The 25,743-nt window shown below is 38.7% G+C and overlaps 1 protein-coding gene across 1 annotated transcript; it reads left to right on the top strand.

The window, feature by feature from the left end:
- The first annotated feature begins 1,454 nt into the window (after positions 1 to 1,454).
- isoc1 (isochorismatase domain containing 1) lies at positions 1,455 to 24,977 on the top strand. Its single transcript, XM_039759487.1, has 5 exons — positions 1,455 to 1,887; positions 10,396 to 10,515; positions 13,120 to 13,323; positions 18,912 to 19,028; positions 24,204 to 24,977. The coding sequence occupies exons 1-5, from the start codon at positions 1,621 to 1,623 to the stop codon at positions 24,348 to 24,350; spliced, it is 855 nt and encodes a 284-aa protein (XP_039615421.1). The 5' UTR covers positions 1,455 to 1,620; the 3' UTR covers positions 24,351 to 24,977.
- The last annotated feature ends 766 nt before the right edge of the window (positions 24,978 to 25,743 follow it).

Genomic DNA, 25,743 nt, shown 5'->3' with positions numbered 1-25,743 from the left:
TAGATTCCTAACAATTTGCTCAACAAGTGAAAATGACTCTTGCCTGATGCTGCTTTTCTATGTCCGACACAGTTACTTAACTATGTTATGTGACTGTGAACAGAGGAGGCAATGAGGGGACTGGGCAGTCTAATGGTCTGGAATCCCTACAGATTTTATTTTTTTCTCCAGCCGTCTGGAGTTTTTTTTTATTTTTTTCTGTCCACCCCGCCCATTGGACCTTACTCTTATTCTATGTTAATTAATGTTGACTTATTTTATTTTCTTACTGTGTCTTTTATTTTTCTATTCTTCATTATGTAAAGCACTTTGAGCTACTTTTTGTATGAAAATGTGCTATATAAATAAATGTTGTTAATGAGGACAAGTTACAGCTCAGATCGGTATTCCCGTTTAATAAAAGTAACAAGCGCCCTGAGCATAGCATCAACTGAGCTAAGTGCAACACACACAGCAGTAGTTTAATGGAAACGAAGGAGAAACGTGTCTCATTCTGCAGTTTAATTGATTGTTTTACATTTATGATTTATTGATTTATTTACATTTAATTATGCTGATCTGTTCTGGGAGAAACTGAGATTTGACACAGGTTCCCTGTGACCTTGAACTGGATAAGCGAAAATAATCATGGCATTTCAGAGTTATATAATAAAACTTCATTATTAAAAGTCTTCAGGGGAATTTAAAATTATATAAAATGCGAGTATAATTATTCTACATATCCATCCATTTTCTAACCCGCTGAATCCGAATACAGGGTCACGGGGGTCTGCTGGAGCCAATCCCAGCCAACACAGGGCACAAGGCAGGAACTAATCCTGGGCAGGGTGCCAACCCACCGCAGGACACACACAAACACACCCACACACTAGGGCCAATTAAGAATCGCCAATCCACCTAACCTGCATGTCTTTGGATTGTGGGAGGAAACCGGAGCGCCCGGAGGAAACCCACGCAGACACGGGAGAACATGCAAACTCCACGCAGGGAGGACCCGGGAAGCGAACCCGGGTCTCCTAACTGCGAGGCAGCAGTGCTACCACTGCGCCACCGTGCTATTCTACATATCATAAATATTTATTTTAAATATTTATAATTCGTTTCAAAATATCTCAAATGGATTCATTCAAAACTCTTATTACCAGAAATATACATAGTAAAACTAAAGTTTATAAAGTATCAGCAATGAGCGTTTCCCATTACCTACCCTGGTGATATCCCTGGCGGCACCAAGGCATCCGCAAAGTGGAGAAGGAACACTAGAGAGCAACACTTCATCTGACGCGCACTGCCGCCAGACTAATAAGTGGAACTAAGCGAACGGCGAAACTTCCTGGTGTGGGCGGTTGCTAAGGTAACTGCCAATGAGCGTTCTTCGGCGGCTATTTTGACAGCTGACGCCCCGCCCTTTCCCATGCTTGGTAGGTGCAGGCAGCGCCAATTTGACAGTAAGAGCGCAGCGCAGCAGGCAGCATACGCCGGTGTAGCCGACTTCGGTCAGACTGGCGAGAGGGGCGCGTTATTTCTTATTCTTCAACTCTCCAGTTGCTGGCGATCTCTTTATAGCAGGTCAAAGTTGAAAGGTTGGCGAAGGATAGTTTAATCTCCGCACGTAACATCATGGCGGAAGCCTTGCTCGGAAACAACAATCACGTCCCGATATTGTTCTCCTACTCCGTTTTTTCGAGGCCTTCGTCGGTGCCCCTCGGTTCTGGATACGAGGTCCTCATCCAGAAGTTTCTGTCCATGTATGGGGAGCAACTGGATGTGCACCGCAAGTTTGTCATCCAGCTTTTTTCTGAAGAGTGGGGGCAGTACATCGATTTACCAAAAGCCTTCGTAGTTGTTGAAAAATGCAAACTGCGACTGGTGCCTCTGCAGGTGGAAGTAAGTTGAACGTCGAAGGGGAGGAAAAAACGAGCAACTCCGGTAGACAGAAAGGTGCCCTCCGGGTGGGTAAGTGGGTGCGAACGACGCGGGCACATATGGTGCCAGGCTATTCCCTTCGGAGCTGGAGACGAATAAGAATTGAGGACGCAACAGGTGCCTCCGCGGATTTTATCGTGTCCTTTAAACACATAACGTGGCCGGGTACTACCCGCCTGTCTGTCGCTTGAATGATAATCTTCGAGTCCTCAGATAACCCTGTCTAAATAAATCCGAAAAATTTTGGAAGCTGATATTTTTTTACATTATTAAATCTGTGCACTGACACATTGCCAGTAAGCAGTGCATAGCCTTAAAAAATTCGACTGGCGATAAAGTATGTCATCCGCATTACAATTGTTTATCAGCTTCTGTTGTACTCCACGAAGCGAAGTGGATGTGCATTATAGTTACCGTGCAGCCGAGTTCGTTACAAATTTGTAATTTCAGGTATATTTTGCATTTCCTCGACGAGTGTTTTTTTGTTTTGTTCATCGCAGGCAAACATGCTGTGTGATGGATCCTTGCGGAGCAGTGCCCAAAACTACCGCAAACAAAATTTAGCGGGTATTAACTGCATGGTTTTGACTGAAGCTGTGCCCTTCGTGTTACCAGTTGGGAAATAAACCACCTTGAAGCTGCAGCACAATGAGCATACTGAGATTAATTTTTTTTGGAATTGTTTCTGATATTCATTTTACTTTGTTTACTGGTGGGTAAAGCATGTCGAGGAGCATTGTTTCACACTGCTGGGGACCCTTGTACCATCAGAAGGCTACTGACTGGTATTGCACCTAGGAGTAACATTTGGTCCAATCTACCAGAGATTACTGAGCTTTAGCCCCTGCCTAAAACAAAATACATGAACCATTTTCTGTAGTCTGTACAGTCCTAAAAATAAAGGTGCCAAAATGGAGCTTCAGAGCAGTGTCATAGGGTAACCAGCCACATGAAGTTTCCAGAAAGAACCTTTACTGTGGTGTGCAAAAGTGTGGGCACCCTTGCTTAAAATGTGTGTTACTGTGAATAGTTTAGTGAACAGAAGATGAAATGGTCCCCAAAAGAGATAAAGTTAAAAGTTGACACATTTGTTTAATATTTTAAGCAAGATTACATTTTTATTTCCATCATTAGCAGGTACAAAGTACCAAAAAAAAAAAAATGAAAAGGGCTTGAAGCAGAAGTTTGGGCACCCAGCGTGATATTCATTTGAATCCATTCTTCTCTCTACCAAATGACATGTTCCCAGTGCCACTGGCTGCAACACAAACACATGCCTAATACTTGGAGAGGTGATCTTTTCCTGGAATTCGTCAACCTTTTTTTCTCCGAATATACCTTTGCACATTATGGTCAAAAAGGTCAATTTGAATTCATCAGTCCACAGGTCTTGTTTCCAGGATGCATCAGGCTTGTTTAGATGTTCGTTTGCAAACTTGTAGCCAGGACACAGGAAAGGTTTTCTTCTGCTGAATCTACCATGAAGGTCCTATTTGTCCAGGTGTTACTGTACAGTAGAACATTGCACCACCACTCCAGAGTCTGCTAAATCTTCCTGAAGTTCTTTCACAGTTAGAAGGGGGTTTTTATTTGCCATTTTAGAAACCCAATGAGCAGTTCTTTCAGAAAGTTTTCTAGTTCTTTTAGACCCCAACTTGACCTACACCATTTCAGTTATCTGCCATTTATTAATAACATTACAAATTGAGGAAAAGGCTACCTGAACATGCTTTGCTATCTACTTGTGGCCTTCTCCTGCTTTGTGAGCATCAATTATTTCATTTTTTGGAGTGCTAGGCAGCTGCTTATTGGAGCCCATGGCTGATTATTGTTGGGACAAGATTTGAGCAGTTAGAGAATTTAAACAGCTTTGCACTTTGTATCACCTGGGATTTCCAAATGATGATTGTAACCACGCCACAGCCCTAATGAGCTAATGAAGGTCTGGGACCTTGGTAAACATTATCTGAGACCTCAAGTATCTTGGGGTGCCCAAACTTTTGCATGGTGCTCCTTTTCCACTGTAAACTTGTAGAAAACAAAAACAATACACTAATCTCGCATTAAATGCTGAAAAGAAACGTGTCATCTTTAACTTTTTATGCATTTTGGTGATCAGTTCATCTTCTGCTCACTTATGTGAATTTCCCCTTGGGATTAATAAAGTATCTATCTATCTATCTATCTATCTATCTATCTATCTATCTATCTATCTATCTATCTATCTATCTATCTATCTATCACTTAACTGTTCACAATAAGAGGTATTTTGAGCAAGAGGGCCCAAACTTTTGCATGCTGCTGTATTTTAGATCCATAACAGGCTCCATAAATAACCACAAATAGATGATAAAAGATTTGGGAAAAGTCTTGTGGGTATTTTACCTAAAAAAAAAAAGGAACTCTGTGTTCAGGTTCTGTACCATATTTCTCAGTTAAGTTTTTCTTTTGCCATATTTCTTAAGTGTAGAATGTGAGAATAAACGTTACCGTTATACTGCAAAGGAGTTCATTTTTTTTTTAAACCAGAGAAGAAGTGGTGCTAGATTTCAATTTTCTTAATGCTGAAGTTGTTCCTGGTTCAGTGATTTCTAACAAGATAGCCACCAGCCTGGTGGTTCTAAACTTCATATGATGTAAAGTATTCTTTAATCTCTGCAATAGTAGTTTCTTGAGACAATGTAATTATTATTTTTTTATTTTGTGATGCATTATTATCTAATTGGGTGATGTTCCTAGAATGTGATTATGACAGGAAGCTTTGGAATTATCTGTAGAATGTGCTGTGAAGTTCATGTAAGAGATCAGAGGCTACTGAACACTCCAGTCCAAAGTTCTGGTGCTGCCCACAGGTCTCACCAACTATGTATGTCACATCTTTCAAGTTTTCGGCAGATTGAGAAAATGATGTTGCACCTATAATTAATGATCTCTAGATTTCATTTTTCCTGAGTTTCACGTACACAATATTGTTTTTTTTACAAATCAACAACGCCTGCCATTTAAATCACACAGTCGCAGCATTTAAATCACGTGATCGTAATCTAATGTTTTCATTGGTAGGCAGTCTTTCCTCATCAGTCAGAGGAGTTGCTAGATTTTTGTCTTGCAGTATGTAAAACAGTGTCCATACCAGCTTCTTCCATCGTGTTATGAGTGGAATGAAGATGTATTTGGCCGTCACCACTGCCTTATAACATCAGGAAAGACTTAATAACTCCAAAAACTAAAAAAAAAAAAAAAAGTTTTGAACAAAATGGCAGTTACTGGGTTTTTCTATTGCACGTGAGAGTTGCTTCCCCACTTTGTGTCCTGCTCTTCTGGGGTAGGCCATGACTCATTGAGACCCTGAACTTGATAGTTGGACATTTACTCTCTCTTTTATTTTGGAAGAATTATATGAGCTTTCATATTTAATAACTGCTAGTGCAATCTTTAACAGCAGTAATTCTAGCTATAAGTTTTTTTCATTCCTCTATGGTAAAATATTCATGTTGGCTTTGAGGTGTTTTTGGCCCTTTTTTTTTCTTGTTATTGTTTAAGACTCGCTGAAATTTCTGTGCTTCAACTGCTTGTTTCTGTTAACAGCACAATGTTTTATGCCAGCTATGTTCAAACCTTAAAACTTTGACTTTGGCCATTCTGATATCCATTTACTTGTTTGTCTTGGACAAGTACTGTGGTGGGTTTAACTAACGCACATACTGTTCAATCTGAAATCCTTTAGTAACGGCCAACAGTCTCATTTCCAAGACGGCCCAAGACCGTTGTACTCCCAGAGTCTTGTGCTGGGGTTCTTTGTTGTTATGCAGTGTTTCTCATTTATAGCTGATACACATATGTATCTCACCTGTTTACATTTATTTATTTGGCTGACACCTTTATCCAAAGCGACTTGCACCACTTGAGATACAGTAGGATACGTTTATTTTTCTAATTGGAGCACAAGTGGGTGGAGTGACTTGCTCAGGGTCACAGTGGCGGGATTTGAACCCACCACCTCAGGGTCTGAAGCCCAAAGCCTTAACCACTGCACCACACTGCCTTCTTCAGTACGATTATCCAGGTAGCCTGTGACAGATGTGCTCAGAAGTTCTTTTTAAAGAGTCGTCACGTTCTGCTTGGCTTATCTTCTGCTGGGTACCCTTTAAGTGCTGAACCATGATGTTAGCCAACTGAAAACCGGCCTGCTGAGCCTTAGATGTTACTCTGAGAGTATTTATGACTTCCTGGGATATTCACTACTTCGTTATGGTGAGGAGACTGATATCGTTGAATATTCACCATTTGTACATCCTGTTACTGGATTTTAGGTCAGCGTGTTTTTGAAGTTACTGTGTAATACTTATAAGTCTCATTAATGTAAATATTCCTTTTACTGGGGTCTTTGGTGACATTTCTTTGTATAGTGATGCCCCCCTTTGAATCACAACCAAATGTCATGTAGTTGTTTGAAGAATTTGCCCTTTTAAGAGAAGCAGTCATCCTAAAGGTTACCATTCCTTGTTCAATGCAGATCATTAGTGCTGCCTTAGCAGGAGTTAGGAAGGCTCGAAAAAGTGGCCATCTTTGTGTTTTTTGTTGAATCTTATCTATAACTAGCATCTAGCTAAAAGACTAGTTGTATTTTAAATAACAACAAATTAATGCAAGAACACAGAAAATTGTCTAATTCTTCACAAAATCTTTCTTGATTCTGTAGATAGAACTTTGTGTCCCAGGGGAAATTTGGCAGCGTGCAAAGCTGCAGATACTGTGCTAAATTTTTAGTCTTCTGGTTTTAGTTAGTTTTCAGCATTCCTAAGTTGCAGTTTTTATCCATACATCATATTGAGGTAAACATTAAATATTATTCAAATGGGCTGAATTGCCATATTTACTGTATTGTTAAATGGACTTCTGTGGTGCTGTGATAGACTTTAGGAGACATAATGTGTTGAAATAGTATCTCAGTTGACACTTTAGTAGTACTTTAGTAGTAGTAGGACTGCCACAAGTGCAGAGTATTAACCTCCTCAGCCTTAGACCTGCGCACCACTCGGGCTGTGAAAACACTGTTAAAAATGTTAATCCCGACTGTATAGACTCGTCTCACATAAGCCTTAGACCAGAGGACTACTCGGCCTGTAGAAGTGCTGACAGCGTTGGTCCCGAGTGATACTTCGATAACGGTGTGGACGTGTCTTATGTAAGCATCAGGCCCGAGCGTTCCCTGGACAACAGTGTAGATGTATCTTCTCTTAGCCTCATAATGGCATCTGGTAAGAAACGTTTTTCAGCAGCCGAGGTGTTTTGCACACTCTTGACCGTGATATGAACAGTGATATTGAAGAGCCTCTCATCGACAGTGATGACAAAGTGAATCTGTCTTCAGGCAGTGAAATTCAAATAAATCAGCACCACCTCGTTTTGATTTTTATGGCACAGCCAGGAATAAAAGTGAACGCTTACTTGCTTGAAGTTATTTCTTGATGATGCCGTAATGGAAAGAATTGTTGTTGAGATGAACCGTTATGCTGAACAGTGTCGGGTAAATGACCGTACACCCAAGCGGTTTTCCCATTCAAGGATGTACCACACAAAAGACATATTTTGATGGTATACATGGTATTAGCAACATCATCATCATTATTATTATTCATTTCATATTATTGTTATTATTATTTGTATTCATTTCATGTTATTTTTTATTATTCTTCATTATTATTTGTATCATTATTATACTTTTACACGTCTCACTTTGTACTTGTAGTGTTTTGCATGTTTTACAATATTAAGATGAGATTTAATAAAAATGTTATTTTTCAAGCCAAAAAAGTAAGGCTTTTCACATGTAACACTAAGGAGGTTAAAATTGCCAGACGCATATCAGATAAACATGTCTCCACTTTATGACACCATGATAAACAAGATTGAACTTTTATGAAATAACAGAAGTAGAAATCTAGTCTTCTACATTAAATTCTTTTCCAGTTTACGTATATTTAAAAAAAACTCCAAACCAGGTGAGCATTACCGGCAGTCTTTACAGTCGTTTTAGATTAGATAAACTTTATTAATTTCAAGAGGATATTCACATGCATACAGCAGCAGAAACAAAAAAACAAGAACACAGACTCTCAGGACAGACAATACAGCCAATCAAACGATGAGTAAATAAACATAAATGGCTGTATATTATGCAGAGATTTCAGAATGCATTTGGAATATATCAGGAGGAAGCACTGAATTGCCTGATAGCAGTGGGCAGAACAGACCCCGAGAGGCGCTTCTTAGCACACTTTGCCAGATTTCTTTCCAATGGCAGTGAATTGTGTATCTGGATCCCGTTAAAACTCGCTGGTTGAGTGATGCCATGGCCATACTAATGATGGCACTGTGAAATGATGTGTTCTTTCAAGAAAAATAAAAAAGAAGAAGAAACTCTCTTCTCCCTGATAGTTATGACCGGAGCACACGAGATTCTGAGAAAAATGAAATCTTGCAGCTATTTTAGGAGAGTTCTTAGAAGTCTGTGAGCTGGAGATGTTAACCAGAGGTTGACAATTTTATTTATGCAACTGTCACTCAAAACACTGAGCACTGCGTTAGGGGCAGGACAATACAAACTGCGCTCAGTGGGTGAAGTGCAAGTGCCAGTTTGTTTTTTTACAGTGAATTTTTTTTTGTTTTGTTTTATCTGTGAGAGTGCACAGGACTGGTTACGGTAGAGCTACTAAACTGTTCAGATCAACAGATCACACTGTTTCAACATATCTATAGCAAATAACTGGAGAAACGCTAAACTTGCACTTTATTAAGAGGCGTCTATTACCAGACTGAACACCACACATTCTTTTCTGGTTGGATGTATACTTCTGTATATTTCTGCGGAATAACACAGTCATTTTTTTTTTTTTTTTGGAGTTTTGGGAATAAGCTTCAGGAGTAACACATATCTGCTTTTTTGTAAGCGAGGCAGGTATTTTTAATTCAATAAAATAAGTGCCACATTATGTTACTTGTTATTTTAAAAAGTAATCTAACTACCTTTATACTTGCATATAAGTCGGGTCTTGAAACCCAAAAAATCAATCATAAAATCAGACCCCGACTTATACACCCGTTCAAAAAATACACTTCATTGTTTTTTTATATCTTCTTGCCTTCTCCAATCTCGCATCAGTTTCTCAGACACATTGAATTTTATTGCAGCAGCGCAGTTACCAATTTCTTTTGCCACTTCAACGGCTTTTAAGTTAAAACCAGTGTAATATTTTCTTCTGATCGAACGCTCCATCGTAGATAAGGGATGCTCTTACGATAAAGGTGTAAAAGGGTGTAGATACAAAAAACACAAATCGGTGCAAACGTTGCTTCGGAATAGTTTGGGTATTATTGTGTGGTCATGTAGGCACAATACTTAGAAAAAAGGCCGTGTGCTCCGCGGTTACTCTCTCAGGTGGGCGTTCGCATATCGTAATCTCTTGGACCAATAGCGTGGCTTTTCTACATACAACGTATAGGACCGACATTATAAAATACCAGTAACGGCGTACTGCACGATAACGTGCCGTGAGTACACTTGACTTGAGCATTCCTAGTTTTCAGCATCTTTCTCTGTCCGTTTACCATTCGTTTGCTCAAAGGTTGATGCGCTTGCTGCTTCCTGAGCAGCTCTTCTTTTCTCCACCCTAGTGGCCCGCTGCTTCTCTTCTTTCGTCTGCATCTTTTCGCTTTAAAACTGATTGTTAGTTTTTGTGTTGCAATTACTTAGTATGTTTTCTTTAATTTTTTCACTTTAGCTGGCACTTAAGTCTTCAATCTACCTCAAGAATAATTAGCTAAGGTGGTAGGGAATGAGAACAGCGCCCATACGCATGTGCCGCACGGTCGCCCTGCTGAACGCTGCTGAGAGTTGATTCTACAATAAAATAAAAATAAAAAGAGTAATAAAAATCATCACCCCGAAAGCGGATAGTAGACATCACATAGTATATGTGTATCAAATTTGAAGTCAATAGGTGAAATGGTGATTTAAAATCCTGGACAGACAAACGAACGGCCGTGGTAGCGTATTATATAAGAAGACCAGAAATTATATAGTAAAATCAAGTCGTGACTTATCCATGGGAGAACTTAAACACAAGTATATATGGTATGTAACATCCGTTACTTTTAATGTTTTAGTGCCAACACTGGTGTTCAGCTCCGGTCAGACTCTTAAATGTGCCCTCGGCAAGTGTTACCCCTGAAAAGTACCACCAGTAAAGAAGCTTACAACACCGCATACTGTACTTATGCAAATATGTAGAGTTTAGGTTACTTTTAAATATGAGGCGTTAGTTCATGCCTCTTTATAAATATCTGTGTATATTTTGTATGCTTACCTTATCTTTACTGTATATTCTCGGCTGAAATGAGGTAATTGTTTCAGTCAAATTTTACTTCTACTTAAAAATGAAATTAACTTATTTTTGTATCATACAGATCACAACACTTGGAAACCTTTCTTCTTCAAGCACAATTTTCTTTTGCTGTGATATGCAAGAAAGGTTCAGGCCTGCAATCAAGTACTTTGGAGATATTATAAGTGTTGGACAAAGACTTGTAAGTAGATTATGGTTTTTAATAGGTTTGAAGTAAACTCTGTACTTCTATATTAGTTAAAAGAACATAATGGTCTTGAATTATGGAATAAAACTGTCAGTTTTACAACTGCAGCAAATACACGAAGAAGAAAAATAGTTTACTGTGTTAATGAACACGGGCTGGTTGCCATCTAAACTCCCCAGCTTTGCTTTTCTGTGTTTTTATTACTTTGATGTCCTTGACTGTCGTCAGCATCTGCCACCATACACATTCACTTTATTTTCAATTTTACATTCCATTTAGATTTACATTCATATTATTGTCACATTTACATTAACATTTCTGTGTTCATAAGAATTACTTACAGACACTTTAAAATCATTTCATTTTTTTTTCTAACCTCATGAAAACCTCCCAAATATTATATAGCGTTCAACTTGTATTAATGTCTAGTTATGCAAGACATTCAGGCTTTTTGGCTCTTGGCCCTTTTAGACCTGGAAAACTCCAATGTTTTAGGCCATTTTTTGTGCCATATTTTGTGCTGGAGTTTACAACCTTATTTTTAAAGAATAAACCATCCACAAAAATGATTATAAGGACTTGAAGTTAATGTTACATCGACTGACCACAGAGGCTCACCTTGTATTTCAAAATTACTCCATTTCACTCAACTTCGAAAAAATGTGGATTAGTAATATAGACATGTTGGGTGTTGTTTTATGCTATTTCAAGGTTGCTGATCACAATTATGATAATATTTTTGATATTTGATTCTTTACCGGTGGTCCTAGCCCACTAAGAGCCGCTGTCAGATGGTTAAAAATGACAGATTTCAAAGCATATGGGGTGGTGTTCTACACTATTTCAAGATCAGCAGTTACAAATATAATATTTGATCCTTTACTAGGGATCTGGCCCTGTACGGACCTCCAACAGAGGTTGAAAATGAGAAATTTCTATTACAATCGAGCATATTTAGGACTTTAGACATTTAAACTGAAGCACACTTTTAATATTTCAAATATTTGACATAACTATTTTCGCTTATTATGTACTTCTGCCTCATGAAGTAAATCATTGTATTTCCCATAAACATTCCAAATTAGGACAACTTAAGGTAATTCTGGCACTTTCATTTTATATTATATACCACATATTCACACACACACACACATATGTTCTTTGAGTTCTTTAAAACTTTGCTTTAAACCATCACCTCAGTGTTTCCTGCATTCACTAACTTCAAGTTTCAGTATCATATTATTCAGCTTCTCTTTGGATTTTATGTTAAAAACAAGACCATGATCATTAAAAAAACAAAAAAACACCTATCACAACAGTTTCTTGTGCCTCTCTGCTCACTACAACTATTATTGTCTTTAACGGCAATGACCTCCAAGAAGAATCTCTTTATCAAATTACATCACTGAGTATCTCTTAAGTGATATTGAAGATTAATGTCAGAACATACAGTCAATGTATAATATACAGGATCTTCATGCAAACTTATATCTTGAGTGATTAAATAACATAATTTGATATTTATTGATAACATAAAGGTCCATAATACCTATTATGTTGTATGAAAGTTTAATTGTCCACTGGTGCACTTCCGTTAGCAGCAGTAACTGCAGCCAGATCTGTTCTGTGGGCATTAATCAGTTTGTCAAAGTGTTGCAGGGCTACAGCTGCTTGAAACTTGTGAGTTTTGGGTCATAAATTGACTGACACAGTAATAATGACGTGAATTTTATCTGCAGGGTGCTAAAAAAGTGCAGAGTTCAAAACACTCAGGAAAATTATATTGTGACCAAATAATAATAATAATAATAATGATAATTGAAAATCCTTAACATCCTAACATGGTAATTGAAGTTGATGTAACTTTTGTGAGTTAGAGCATTACAGTCATTACACTGCTGCTTTGTACAGGCCGTCTGAGTGGTCCATGCCCCTGCACCCCTTTTGAGGTTATGAGTGTAACAGAGATGAAAATTCTAGGCACAGTTGAGAGTTCAAAAGAAGATAATAAGATATAAGTCTGAGTCAGATGTTTCAGTGATAAAGGACGGAGTTGAGATGTTGTGTCGATGTTCTGTTCAAGCAAGTATTACTTCAATGAGTTTACTGCTGCCCTAATAACATTCATGTATGCTCAGTTGTAATTTTAATGTGATTTATTCTCTTTGGCATAATTAAGATGAGTTCCCCTTCCCTCCAAAGTTTACTCTATGGAATTCTGGCTTACTTAATGGTTAGACTGGTCAATTTATATTATACATGATAACTGAAAAGCCTCTGGGCCAGTAACACCCTGAACTGGATGAAGTAGGTTTGCCAAGATGTTTATAAAAATGGATTGCTTAAAGAATTAGACCCCAACAAGGCAATGAATTATAAATATTTAGTAATGTACAGTGATCATTAAACGATAATAACTTTTATAGAATGTGCCAGGGTATTACTGTATTGTTTAATTAACAAAGTCAAATAATCCTTTACGAGAAATGAATCACTGATGAATACAGCAGTTTGAATTCAGCTGCTCTTTAAAATTTGATTTAGAATTGTAAAAAGGAGAAAACTTCAGGAGGTGTTGGTTTCATTCTTGTCTTTCAGCTTCAGGGTGCCCGCTTATTAGGAATTCCAGTAATTGTTTCTGAGCAGTACCCCAAGGGACTCGGCAGTACAGTCCAGGAGCTCGATCTCACGGGAGTCAAGTTTGTCTTTCCTAAAACAAAGTTTTCTATGGTACTGCCTGAAGTGGAAACCACACTTGCAGAGATTCCTGGACTTCGGAGTGTTGTCTTATTTGGTGTTGAGGTAAGAAACTTGAACAAAAAAAATCTAATTTTTACTCTGGCTTATATCAGTCATTCTATCAGACTGTACATTCCATGGCCCACACTGTGACAAACCTCTTTAACAATGCCAGTTACGGAGACTGCATTTCCTACAACTTCTTTTATTTTTCTTTTGCATTTCTTGAGCGGTATGCTTCCCAGTTCTCAGACTGAAACGCATATCTCTTTTTCTAGCCTATACTGACAGTTTTATGCAGTGTAGTGTATAAGTTGTGGAGTCCTACTGAAAGACAGCAAGATCATTCATTTGAATAACCAACACTAACATCTTTTCTTGTAAATGTGCTGCCCTTCTGCTCAATTCCATCTAATTCAGAGTCCTTCATACAATACTTCAGGATGTTAGTGTATTTGACAGAAGCCTGTATCATGTGTCAGCTTTAAAGTATATTGCATTTCCACTTACCACCATGCTATTAATATGTTTTGAAAGGCAATAGCTTGATGTTCAATACTCCATTTCAACATAAAATCTCGATGGAGTGTTCCCCTCCCTTTAGGCCTTGTGTGAAATTTATAGAACAAGTTCAGATTCATTTAAATGATTTTCAGTCTCTGGCAGGTGTCACTGAATTGATTTGTATTGATTAGTGCTGAACTCAGCCTTAATATAAATATGTATTGCAAAATTTAATACTATGATTTCAGTGAGCAATAATGTTTTAGTTACACTGGTAATCGCAAGCATGTTTGCTCAAAAGGACAACCATTTAAAATGTCTTAGTATTTATTGAAATTAATAAACTTCATCAACTTCATCTCACTTTTCCCCAAACTGTGTTCAGAACAATTCATGACAGCCTATTAATTGTTTTGTTTATGTGATCTGGCCAGAGCAAAGGAAAACTCCATGATCTTTTTGGGAGACCTTTTTAAAAAATGTACTTATTTAAAACAATTAGTATGTAGTTCAATTTGCATTCATCAACAATATTTTAGAGTAAAATAAGACATACTGTAATACAAAACAGATAGAAAGCCTGGACAAATTGCTTGAGCATTTTATTCAAAAACTTTACATTTTTGAATTGGGGTCATGCAGCCTCGAGGGGAAAACAAATTTGGACATGAGGATCACTAGGCTATCAAGGTACCCGAATTGTTCTATAACATTTCAGTAATTTATTTACCATTCTGATGCTGATCTTTGTGATCATAAAATAGGTTATTACGATGGCAATTGACAAGAGGAATTCATAATTACAGAATTACAGTATTTGAGGGTTCCTCTAGACTGCCTCTCTTGCATAATTCGGCTCAAAAACTAATCAGCACATCGTCATCTCATAACAGGCTTAGGTTTCGAGTTTGGTAGTTTTCTGTCCAGTCATTTTAGCTCACACAGACACACGCCCATCATCAGGATATCAATGTTTTCAGGATCGGTGGGGGAACTCTGAAATGTCGAGATCCATCAAAAACCAGAGATTGAAATTTTCGACGAATCCAAAGCTTCTGCTCCTTCCCCATAGATGATAGGTTATGGTGGGGGAGGGTACAAAGCAAAAATGTGTATTTGAAACAGTTAACCGTTTTATATTTATTTTTAGTCTCACAGCATTGCCCAAATATGAACAATTTGTTCAGTTTTATAAAATCCAATGCCATTGACGCATATAACAATTCCCAGTTGGTTTTGAAAATAATGTAAGTAAAGTAAGTGTGCATTACTTTCTAAACAAGACACCTCAGAGCACCTTCATGTATTACATTAACCATTGGCCAAGTTTATTTGACAGCTATTTCATATTCCCAAAGAGCTCCGTTAGTTTCCATCAGGAGGCTATCATTAAATTCTAGGTGTTTTTTCAGAAAAAGACAATAACCTGGTAACTCCCATGTTGTTTAAGAATTGATGTTTTTCACTCTCCAACTTTTTTTTCCAAAAATGCTTATTTTTAACTATAAATACTTTGCAAACCCTCCTACTTAAGATTAACATTTTGTAAAATCAATTTTCATTTCTGTTTTTATTTGTATATCCTTCATTATTTTGTGGAAAGAATATTTACAAATTGGTATTTAATACCATTTTAAATAATTTTTTACATTCTAATGATATTCCCTTTTATCATAGTTTAAAATTTACAGAAAAGCTGGCTGTAAAAGCTACTTAGTATTTAAAATGAGTACCACTGCCTTGGAAAATGTAAAGCAGTAGTTATTATTATCAAATTATTGGGAGGGTGGCGCAGTGGTAGCGCTGCTGGCTTGCAGTAAGGAGACCTGAGTTCGCTTCCTGGGTCCTCCCTGCGTGGTGTTTGCATGTTCTCCCCGTGTCTGTGTGGGTTTCCTCCGGGTGCTCTGGTTTCCCCCCGCAGTCCAAAGGCATGCAGGTTGTGTGCATTGGCGATCCTAAATTGTCCCTAGTGTGTGCATGGTGTGTGGGTGTGTGTGCCCTGCTGGCACCCTGCCTGGGGTTTGTTCCTGCCTTGCGTCCTTTTTTGGCTGGGATTGGCTCCAGCAGACCTCCATGACCCTGTATTAGGATATAGTGGGTTGGGTAATGGATGGATGGGTGGAAATTATTGGGAAACAAGTAGACTGATACACCTAAAAACACATCCAAAAACATATATATTTAAAAAAAAAAAACACACACACACAATCTAAACAAAAATTGTAGGTTGTAAAGGTCTCAAACTAGCAAACTGTAAAGTTATATGTAGCAGGGCTATGATTTGGAAACTGCTTTTGTGAAAGGCCAAAACACAAGGACACAAGGCCTGGTGTAAGGAGTATAAAACCTGAACCTCGGAGGACTGAAAAAAAATGTGGTCTGTTGAGTTACCTTTCACCTAGTGTCCAGTATCCAGACAGGTTTACATTTGGAGGAAGCCAAAGAACAGCTTCATTTACACTTTGTTAAATGTGATGGTGATGATGGCGGTGATGGGAGTGATTGTCAGTGATGGTGTAAGAAGCTACTGTATCTTGGAGTCATTAGGACTGAGAAATCCACTGAATGAGTGTATGGTAACCAAGGACTATAAAGCTGTTTTACTAGACCAAGTTAAACCTACGATGGAAACAGTGTTCCATCATGATGTTCCCCTGTTCTAAGATGATAATGCTTCTACATACACTGCACAACTAATTCACGAATGGCTCCATAAATGCCTGGGTGAACTTGAATACCTTCCATAGTCTTGCCAACCACCAGGTCTAAACATCATTGGACCTTAATAGGAAGTTCTGGAGTGTAAAATAAATTCCCATCTCCTTCTTCCCTCAAAGAGTTGGTGGCTTTTCTTTTTGGAACAGTACAGTATTCTAGGACTTGCAGAGTGTGACCGCATTTAAATAAAGATTTAAGCTCTACCGAAGGCAAAGGATTTTCCATACTCCTTATTACCATCTTGCTATTAATATTTTGTTAGAGGTTTTCCATGAACTTGTCTAACCCTTGTAGGCCATAATATACATAATAAGTAAGTCATGTCTTTTTGTTATAATTCTTTTTGTGTGCTTTACGATGCTTCATTAAATTTATATCAGGAATACTCATAGCATTATTTTATTGATTATTAAAGAAGGAATTAAAAATCTGTGGTGTCTTTGGTCATGTGAAGGCATCAGGATAAAGATCACAGTGCAGCGAAAATCCAAAATGGGGAGGATAGCTTTCTTGTTGTTGACTTTTCTGCTGCTCCTCATATAGTACAATGAACATAAGGGTTCTTCTTTGTTAGATATGAACAAAACGTGAAGCTTTTAAGTTATAAATACTAGGTAGATATTTGACACAGTGATATTTAATTATTTTTAACAATTTATATTTAAAAAATTTGCATTTATGCTCTGTTTTATGATTCACTAAAAGCTTGTAGATTTTCAGAGAACACCACTAGTTATAAATCTGTTTTTCTTTCTTTTGTTTCTTCAACAGTTTAATTATTTTTACTTTTAAAAATTAATTAAGGCCTAATGCTTGAAGTGTGTCTCACAGTAGGCTAGAGCACAATAATTGAGTTGATTACTGTAAAGCTTGTCTCATTTATATTACTAATTCAGAGAGTGGCCAATGGTACGCTGCTGTCAGATAGTAGCCTACTGTTTCTGTATAAGCTGAATAAGGTTTTTTGGACTGAGGACTAGCATCTCCATTAGTGCACAGGATGGTTGTCCATTTCCCCTGTTGCTAATATTTTCTGAGCTCCGCTGAGCACTGCAAGCAGAGGCCTTTTCTTTACAAGCATTTTTATAATTATTATAATTTTATAATATGTGTAATATAAATGACAAGTTAGAAAGGTAGCGTATAACACCGGAGTCTGAGTAGAATTACAAGTATACAACCATAATACAGTAGTCTCTGGTGCCAATTTCTGAAGTCCTTAGTCGTCAGGGCGGTTTCCTTAGCATGAATGTATCATTAAAACATGTGCTGTAACTCAAATTGGAATGGGTAGCAAAATACAAAAATACTAGCAGGGTACCAAATACTGCCTGGGCTAGACAGGTGTGCCCACCAAATAAATTTCCCATGGGGAAAAATGTAGGCACCAACTTTCTCTGAGTGCACTCCCCTTGAGCAACTTGTGTATCCATGCAAAGTCCCAAAAACGCCTTGAAGGGGCACAACCCTAATAAAATGAAAATGCAGTCCAATTTCAAAGAAAAACATATCCTAATATCTTCTCCTTTACAAATAGAGAATCTGTGCAAAATGTGGCAGAGAGAGTGCGCAACAGTGTCACTTGTGTATCAGACAAACACACACACACCAAAGCACATTTAAGTTTCTGTATTAAATAAACAATAGGATAAAAAATATAATATTAAATACAGTAGGTGCCTTTTGAAAAAGGTGTTAAACTGGGAAACAAGGTGGAGGAGGAATTGATTTGTTTTTGTGCTTCCCCAAAGATTATTTAAAAAAGTAATAACAAGTTATTTCAGTTTTGAAAAAATCGATGTATATCCATAGCACCTACTGCCTAATGTTATACAAGTAGACGTGTGTAAAGGTAAATGCACCCATCAGCCTCAGCCAATCATTTGGCCCGGTTGGGTTTTGGGCTTTTTGTTGTGCTTAAACAGGAATGCAGGTCTGGTAGGTGCACAAAAAACTAAGCAGACGGCAGTGGGGTCCACGTTCTTGTTTCTGTCTCTACATACCCATGACATCTGTGTGTAATTGGCAGATGTCTCATGTCGTTCCTGTATGCGTGAAGCATCATGAATTTATCTGAACAAGCAGAACACTGAATGCTTACTGGATTACTAAATGCTTCTGCTTTGAAGGAGTATATTCTTTGCCTCTCGGAGAAGCTACCTCATCTACTGTGACAGTTATGTCACAGTACAAATGGAGATCTGGCATCAGTTTCAAGATTTTTCATTATTCACTGTATCATTAATCACAACTGGATCTTGACTGACACCATTTCTTTGTGGTAGGACTCTTGTTAGCGATGCATCATTTATGAAGAGCTAATTACGACCCACTGCAATCCCGTATAAATGGGTTTGGAAAAAGGATTAATAATTAAGGCTAGCTTTTTGCTAACTGGTAACATTTTCAAATTATATATTTGTTTTCAGACACATGTATGTATCCAGCAAACCGCATTGGACCTTATTGGCAGAGGGTTTGAAGTTCATATAGTGGCTGACGCTACCTCTTCCAGAAGTATGATGGACAGAATGTTTGCCCTGGAGGTACTGTGTGTTACCCGAGTCCTCTGTACTTCATTATCCTTCGGCATGTCTTTGTGGGAAATGTAATTGTACATACAGTGTATTATACACAAGAGAGATACAGTAAACATCTGTGGTATGTATAGGTTTACACTATGTGTAAAATGTAAAGTATTTTCCATTGGTGCCTTGAAATGTAAGGGGAGCCTGAAACACAGCAGTAGCGCTTTCAAGAATTGCTTAATATAAATAGGGGGTTGTGCGTTTAATCTCACAGAATGAGGAGTGCATACAGTCTTCAGATATCTGTACAATGTAACCGGCAGTCACTGTAAACACAGCAGATGAACTTTATGGTTCAAACTTTTCCAGTTTTACTCAAAAGCAAAAAATCTCATTGCTCTTATAAAGGTACAAAATGAACTTGTCACTGTCCTCTTTTACACAAAGATTGTGTATTTATTTGGAGACTTGTACATTCAGTGGCTCTACAGTTCTTTTATTCTTGAGACAATTTAATGCTTATAAGCCAGTCTTTCACAGTGATGATACACTGATGGGAAATGAGTGAATACTAAGCTTTTAACCCCTGTGGCCAGTAGGGAGCATCACTGAGCCCCAAACAACAATCCTAACTAGACCACACACAATCCTTGGTCCAAGTCAAGTGCTTTTATTAAACATGGTACCTTTTGCTCAGTACAGCACCGCATAGCACAGCTCAATTCTTCTGTTTCTCCACCATTCCTCCCAAACCAGTGTTGTCCTATTTCTCTTCCGGCATCAGCAATGCGAGCAAAGTGGAGGGCTTCCTTTTAAACCTGTCCCCGGAGAACCTCTGGCGCCCAAATCATTGTGCCCAGCAAGCACTTCTGGGTCAGGCGAAATCACCCTGAAACAGGGGACTAATCTCGCATCAGCTCTACCTGATGGCCCCCCAGAACCCATTAGAGCAGCCCTATGGGACCACAAGTCCCATGTTGCCCCTGCGAATATCCACACAGGGACTCACAACAAGGGTTGTTGACACCTAGCACACAAGGGGACGACCTGTCTGTGTCCCCATCTCCCATTGTTCTACCTTTCTGGCCCCTAGACCAGGAAAGGAACTGCTAAACATCCTGGTCGGGATGATTCTACATCCTGGTTGTCCATCCATTATGCTGGCCTCCCAATCAGGTAAGCAATTCCCAATGATTTCTGTTGAGATGCCAGTCCCAGTGCAGCAACAACAACATTTATTTATATAGCACATTCTCATACAAAACAAATGTAGCTCAAAGTGCTTGCACCAGATGCTATGGTGTCCCTCCATGCCTGCCTCCTGGCCAGGACAGGGAATGTCGCACATCTCTTCCTGGTCATCTGTTATACTGGCCTTCTAACCTGGTTTAGTGAACAGGGTCCACCCTGGCTGGGCTGCTGGTCCTTCCATCACATATTTTGGGACACAGACTTAAAGTGGCTAAGAGCACAGTGGGGTTGGAGTTGGAGATCTTTAAACATTTATGTACTTTGTCATGGGCAGACCGGTATCCCAGCAGCAATGGACCCTGTCCAATTACCTTTTGGGAGGCAAGTATAATATAGGGTGGTCCAGATCTAATTATGCAATTTTCAGTATGCTATAACTTAAGTTGGTTACATAGAAATCACCCGAAAAATCCCGGACCATCGAGAAGTGTGCGAACTGACGACATGAAGAATCGTCTTCGCACTGAACTGGAATCGTCCCCGCATAAATCAAAGTCATCCAGACGATCTGGATCTGCATAATTAGATCTGGACCACCCTGTACATGGTCAGTAAGAGAGGTGTAAGATTCTCTGTCCCAGCCAGGAGGCGGGCATGGGGGGATACTATGAACCAGAAATGGTTGGGAATTCCCTACCTGGCAGGGAGACCAGCATAATGGATGGATGACTTGGATGAAGAAACAACCCGACTGAGGTGATTATCAGTCTCTTTCCTGGTCGGAAAACCAGAAGAAATGTGGGAGAGTGGGAGACTGCCTCCAATACTCAGGTTGTCTTCTGCACTATTGGTGTCAGCATCCCTTCTGGTGAGCCCATTTGGACACCCGCATGGCAGCCTGCTGAAGTGTGGTTCCATATTCGGGTTCATTGGGTTCTGTCAGGGCCCGCTGTCAGGAGACTAATCTTTCTGACCTAGAAGTGCTTCCGGGAGCCAGTGGTTTGTGTATTGGACATAGTCCTAAGTCTGGTTTTAAAGGGATCCCTCCATTTTGCAGGAGGAGGAGGAGGGCAATGCATGTCTGGGAGATGTGGGGGAGAGAGAGTGATTGTGCAGAGAATGGTGTGGATCATGAGAAAGAAAACCTGTACAGTGGTATTTTGTGTCCATAAAATGGCTTTATTTGAACGGCTAACTGTGTGTTGGTGGTGGGGTCTTGGATTTCGGGCTCTGATACTCCCTCTAGTGGCCACAACTTACTCTGCTTGATAAAGCTCTTCTACATCACCAACCCAAAATCCTCTTTTAAGATTTACAGTTGGCCCAAATCAAGCAATTTCTATTGTGTTGCTCTCACTGACAAATAACAAAGATTACAGAGGTGATCATTTATTTTAAAGAGATGGTCATCTTGATGCACAGTGAGAGATGTTCTGCAACATATGCTAGATACTGTATTTAGATCTTGAACCCCTTTTACATTTAAAGACAAGCCCTTTTAACAAACAGAAGCATTGCTGGATATTCACCAGATTGACACATAGCACTGTTGCCAATGACAAAGCTACATTTTAATATTCTGTTAATTATCCCTATGTTTGTCTTCCTTTGTTTCTCACCTTTTGAATCTGTAGTGCATTGTGCTCTTAAGTTATTATTTACATCACGATAGTAAAATATGTGGCATCACAGTCATGAAAAGCAAGAAGTGCATGCATTTCGGTTTGTAAAATTTAAATTTCCTTTCCTCCTGCTAATTAGATGTTCTCCTCACACTCTTTCTGATTCTGCTCTTGTTTGATCTCTCACCATGAGGCAGCGTTAAACCACACTCTCTCTCCCTCCTAGAAGAGGGTCAGCCATTTCTAACAACATAAGTTGTCTGCCTTGTCTATCCCTCCCACTGTATCTCTCTTTCACGTATATTAGTGTTCCTGCCTGACGTACCTTTGGGGGTAACACACCACCCCTAGTAATGCTTGCATTCTCCCAATGCAGAATGTCTCCTGGCAGTGTCTCTGTCTCTTTCTTTTTCCTCCAGGATGGCTGTAGGACTTAGCTTTGTCTTGTGGCTGCCCAGTAATTATCATTTTTTCCTTTTACTTTGAGCAACATTTGTTATAAAAAAAATACATGCTTTATAAATCAACTAGCTGTTCCACTTAGTTTTGCTACAAAAAGTGATCAAATGATCATAATGTAAATGAAAAGCAGATCTGACACCTATGACCTCCTCATCGCTGCAAAAATGTAAGTATTTTTTAGTATTAGCTAAGCTATAGTACGTTTTCTGCTTTTTTAAGCCCTTTCAAAAATTTACTGTGAAATTGGAATTTAAAGGAATACGAGTAATTTTGCAGGACAATTTGTAAAACCAGTAATAATAATTATCTCACTAGTTCAGTAGTAATGTTGAAATGTCATAGAGCCAGAATGCTCCCCAGTCATAACGTACAACTCAGTTGCTGTGAGACAAGTGATGGTCAAGTGCCACTCACTGAGCGCCTGCTGCATCCCCTCGTAGTGTCTGCCCCCTGTCACTAATGTCATCTCAAAAGACTTTTGTTACTCCAGCTCAAGAGCACTTCTCATTGTAAATGGGACATTTGTTTGGTCATTATTTACCCAAGACAAAAATTTTAATATTGCATGTTTTGTTAGTTATAAAATGAGCATTCAGAAAAGAGGAAACCTATTTTTTTCTATACAACCAATTATTAAAGAGTTATTAGGCGGAAAACCTGGGTATATAAAAATTCTCTGTAATGGAATGAAAATTTTTTTTTTTTTTTTTACTCCAAAACAATTAGAAATGTTTGCATAACAGAACATGCCAATATCATAGTCCAATCAAAAAGGCAACTTTTAGTGAGGTTGTCTTAGTTATTTTTTTCTAGATACTTATATGTAGTGTGGCAGATGACCGGGGACCTTGCCCCACCGGGACGCCTAGAGTAGGGAAGGAATGGGAGAGGGTCAATATCTTCCCTGGAGCACAAGAGGGCAGTCCCTCTGGATTACATCAGGGCCATGGATTGAGAGCTTGGAAGCTCAACCCTGTTAGGGTCCGTGGCCACTGCCAGGGGGTGCCTGGACGTTCCCAGAACCCTAGATGGCAGCACTTCTGCCATACCTGGAAATGCTGCTGGAAGAGGAACCAAATGCACCTGGAGTGCTTGGCGCCTGATGTGGCGGAAGTGCTGTGGGAAGTTCCTCAGGGCGCATCTGGAGCACATCTGGGTGCAATGTAAAAGGGGCCGCCTCACTCCATTCGGAGAGCTGGAATCTGGAGGAAGAGGACGGAGCTTGCGGGAGAGGAGTGGAGGCGGCAGAAGAAAAGGAGAAGAAAGGGAAAAGGACAGAGTCAGTGGACTAGTAAATTGTGCATTGTGCTGTGTGCTAAAAGAAGAGAATAATAAACGTGTGTGCTTTTGGGACTTGGCTATCTCGGTGTCTGTCTGTGTCCGGGCTTCTTTCACAGTAGAAAATGTAACATTTTTATTAACCTATATTCAAAGTTAGACTATACTGGAAATTAAATTCAAACGTTTTGTGGAAATCAGTGTTGGTGGTTTTCTCATGATGCTCTAACAGCAATAATGAACTGAAATGATTCATATTTGAGAGTCATTAATTGTAATTGATTGCAGGATCTGAACTTTTCAATGTAAAACTAACCCAGATTTCCTTTTTCTACTCCTGAAGAAATGCACAGTCGGCTCAGGAGGCACTGACACAATTTCCAACAGTGTTCCACATTAGTTAGACGCAGCACTTAAGAGACTACTACACAGGGATACAGGGATTGTTCAGAAGTAATTTGTCTTTGGAGGAGAAACTTTAATTACCCTTGTGGATAGAGTGTTTCTGAAGAGACAATTTTATGTACTTTCTCTTGAAATATCGAGTGCAAAGATAGAAACTTAAGAACTGAGGGAGACCTTTAGATTTTTGTGTACTATAATAAAGACTCTTTTGTTGTCATTTTCTTTCTTTTGGCAGCGTTTAGCTCGCACTGGAATAATAGTGACCACAAGTGAATCGATACTTCTGCAGCTCATTTCGGATAAAGATCACCCTAAATTCAAAGAGATTCAGAATCTCATCAAGGCAAGCGCCCCAGAGTCGGGATTACTTTCCAAAGTTTGAGCTCGCTTCAACAGCTGGAAGATGAAACTGCCTTCATCGTCAACTGTTCAACAAAGCACTAAAAAGAGAGGTTTTGACAACTGTTTGCAAGTATTTCCACAGGAGCTGTCAGGTTGTGCCACTGTCTTATATGTTGTCACAGTGTTGTCAAAAATTAAGAAGTTCTGCAGAGTTTCTGTTATAAAAATGTAAAACGTTCAGGTGCCTAGCATTCACAGAACAATATTGATTGTAACTGCTTCTGAAGTCTAATATTTGTACACTGCAAGCAATGTTGTGGAAATTTGTCCTTTTTTTTTTTAAATCAGACATTTTTATCAGACAGGCAAGTGTGTCTGCAACATTATAAAATGATAAGGGAAATGTTTAGCACAATTAGCAGACAGACTTAAAGTGAACACTTAGAAACATTGTTTCCATTTGTTGTTTTCATTATGGGAAAGTATGTATTTATGCTTAAATAGTTTCTGATTCTACACAGTATAGAGTACTGTTAGATTACTATGTTATGGAGTCCTGCTGTGCTGACACGAGGCACTTCCATTTCTGAACACATACCCTCTTGTCTGTTTTGCTTAGTTCTTCAGATAATTATATGAGGTAATAAATGCTACTTTTTATCATTCACTTTGTGCCTCTCCTTTTTCAGAAGCTCCATATTGTAGAGCATCACGATGTGTCAAGTGAGCAAAATAATGCAGGCCTGAAAAAAACAATCTTCAGATTTTTTCTTGGCTATGTGACATTTATAAAAAAATGTTTTTGTCACAGTAATTTCTACAAAGGTTTGTATCTGTCATGAATTTCTCCAAACAATCAAACAATAGTGTGTCAGATGGTGATAATCAACCAGCTGTGTTAGTTATTTGGAACACTTCTGGGCTAATTTAAGGAGAAAACATAATAATGACAGTCATTATTGAAATAATTACTGTTTGTGTTTTTATTTCTGTTAATATTCATAAATATACCTCCTTTTTTAATTTTTAAAAACATCTTAAACTTGTATAGTTAGTGCAATAAAACAGTGTCTTCATTTGTAAAAAAAATAAAAATAGAAGGTTAGCCACCACAGGAAACTATTTATAGGAATCTTGCCACATCATTGTTCAGTTCTTTACTTGACACTTGACTTTTAATCCATCCATATTTAAATCTGCTTAACCCGCTTTAGGATTGTGGGGCTCAGAGCACATCCCAAGAACTTAGGGTGTAAGGCAGGAGTCAGCAGCTTATTGAAATCTTTAGCAAGGCACACACTCTCATATGCCCGCTGCTAACCTAAAGCGTGTTTCTGCCCAAATTATTCCTGTATGGACACGGATTATTTTCAGAGCCATAACACCATTATTAGAGCATTTTCTAGTTTCTTATGGATTGGCACCCTTTCTAG

Source organism: Polypterus senegalus, chromosome 7, assembly GCF_016835505.1.
Source record: "Polypterus senegalus isolate Bchr_013 chromosome 7, ASM1683550v1, whole genome shotgun sequence".
Classification (NCBI taxonomy): Eukaryota; Metazoa; Chordata; class Cladistia; order Polypteriformes; family Polypteridae; genus Polypterus; species Polypterus senegalus.
The sequence above is the reverse complement of the archived record's forward strand: the minus strand, read 5'-3'. Positions and strand labels throughout refer to the sequence as shown.

Bases quoted from the DNA above. Each gene is read 5' to 3' on its own strand.
- isoc1 (XM_039759487.1), top strand. From the start codon at position 1,621: ATGGCGGAAGCCTTGCTCGGAAACAACAATCACGTCCCGATATTGTTC. The intron at 1,888-10,395 runs GTAAGTTGAACG...TGTATCATACAG, and splicing joins TGGTGCCTCTGCAGGTGGAA to ATCACAACACTTGGAAACCT. The intron at 19,029-24,203 runs GTACTGTGTGTT...TTCTTTTGGCAG, and splicing joins ACAGAATGTTTGCCCTGGAG to CGTTTAGCTCGCACTGGAAT.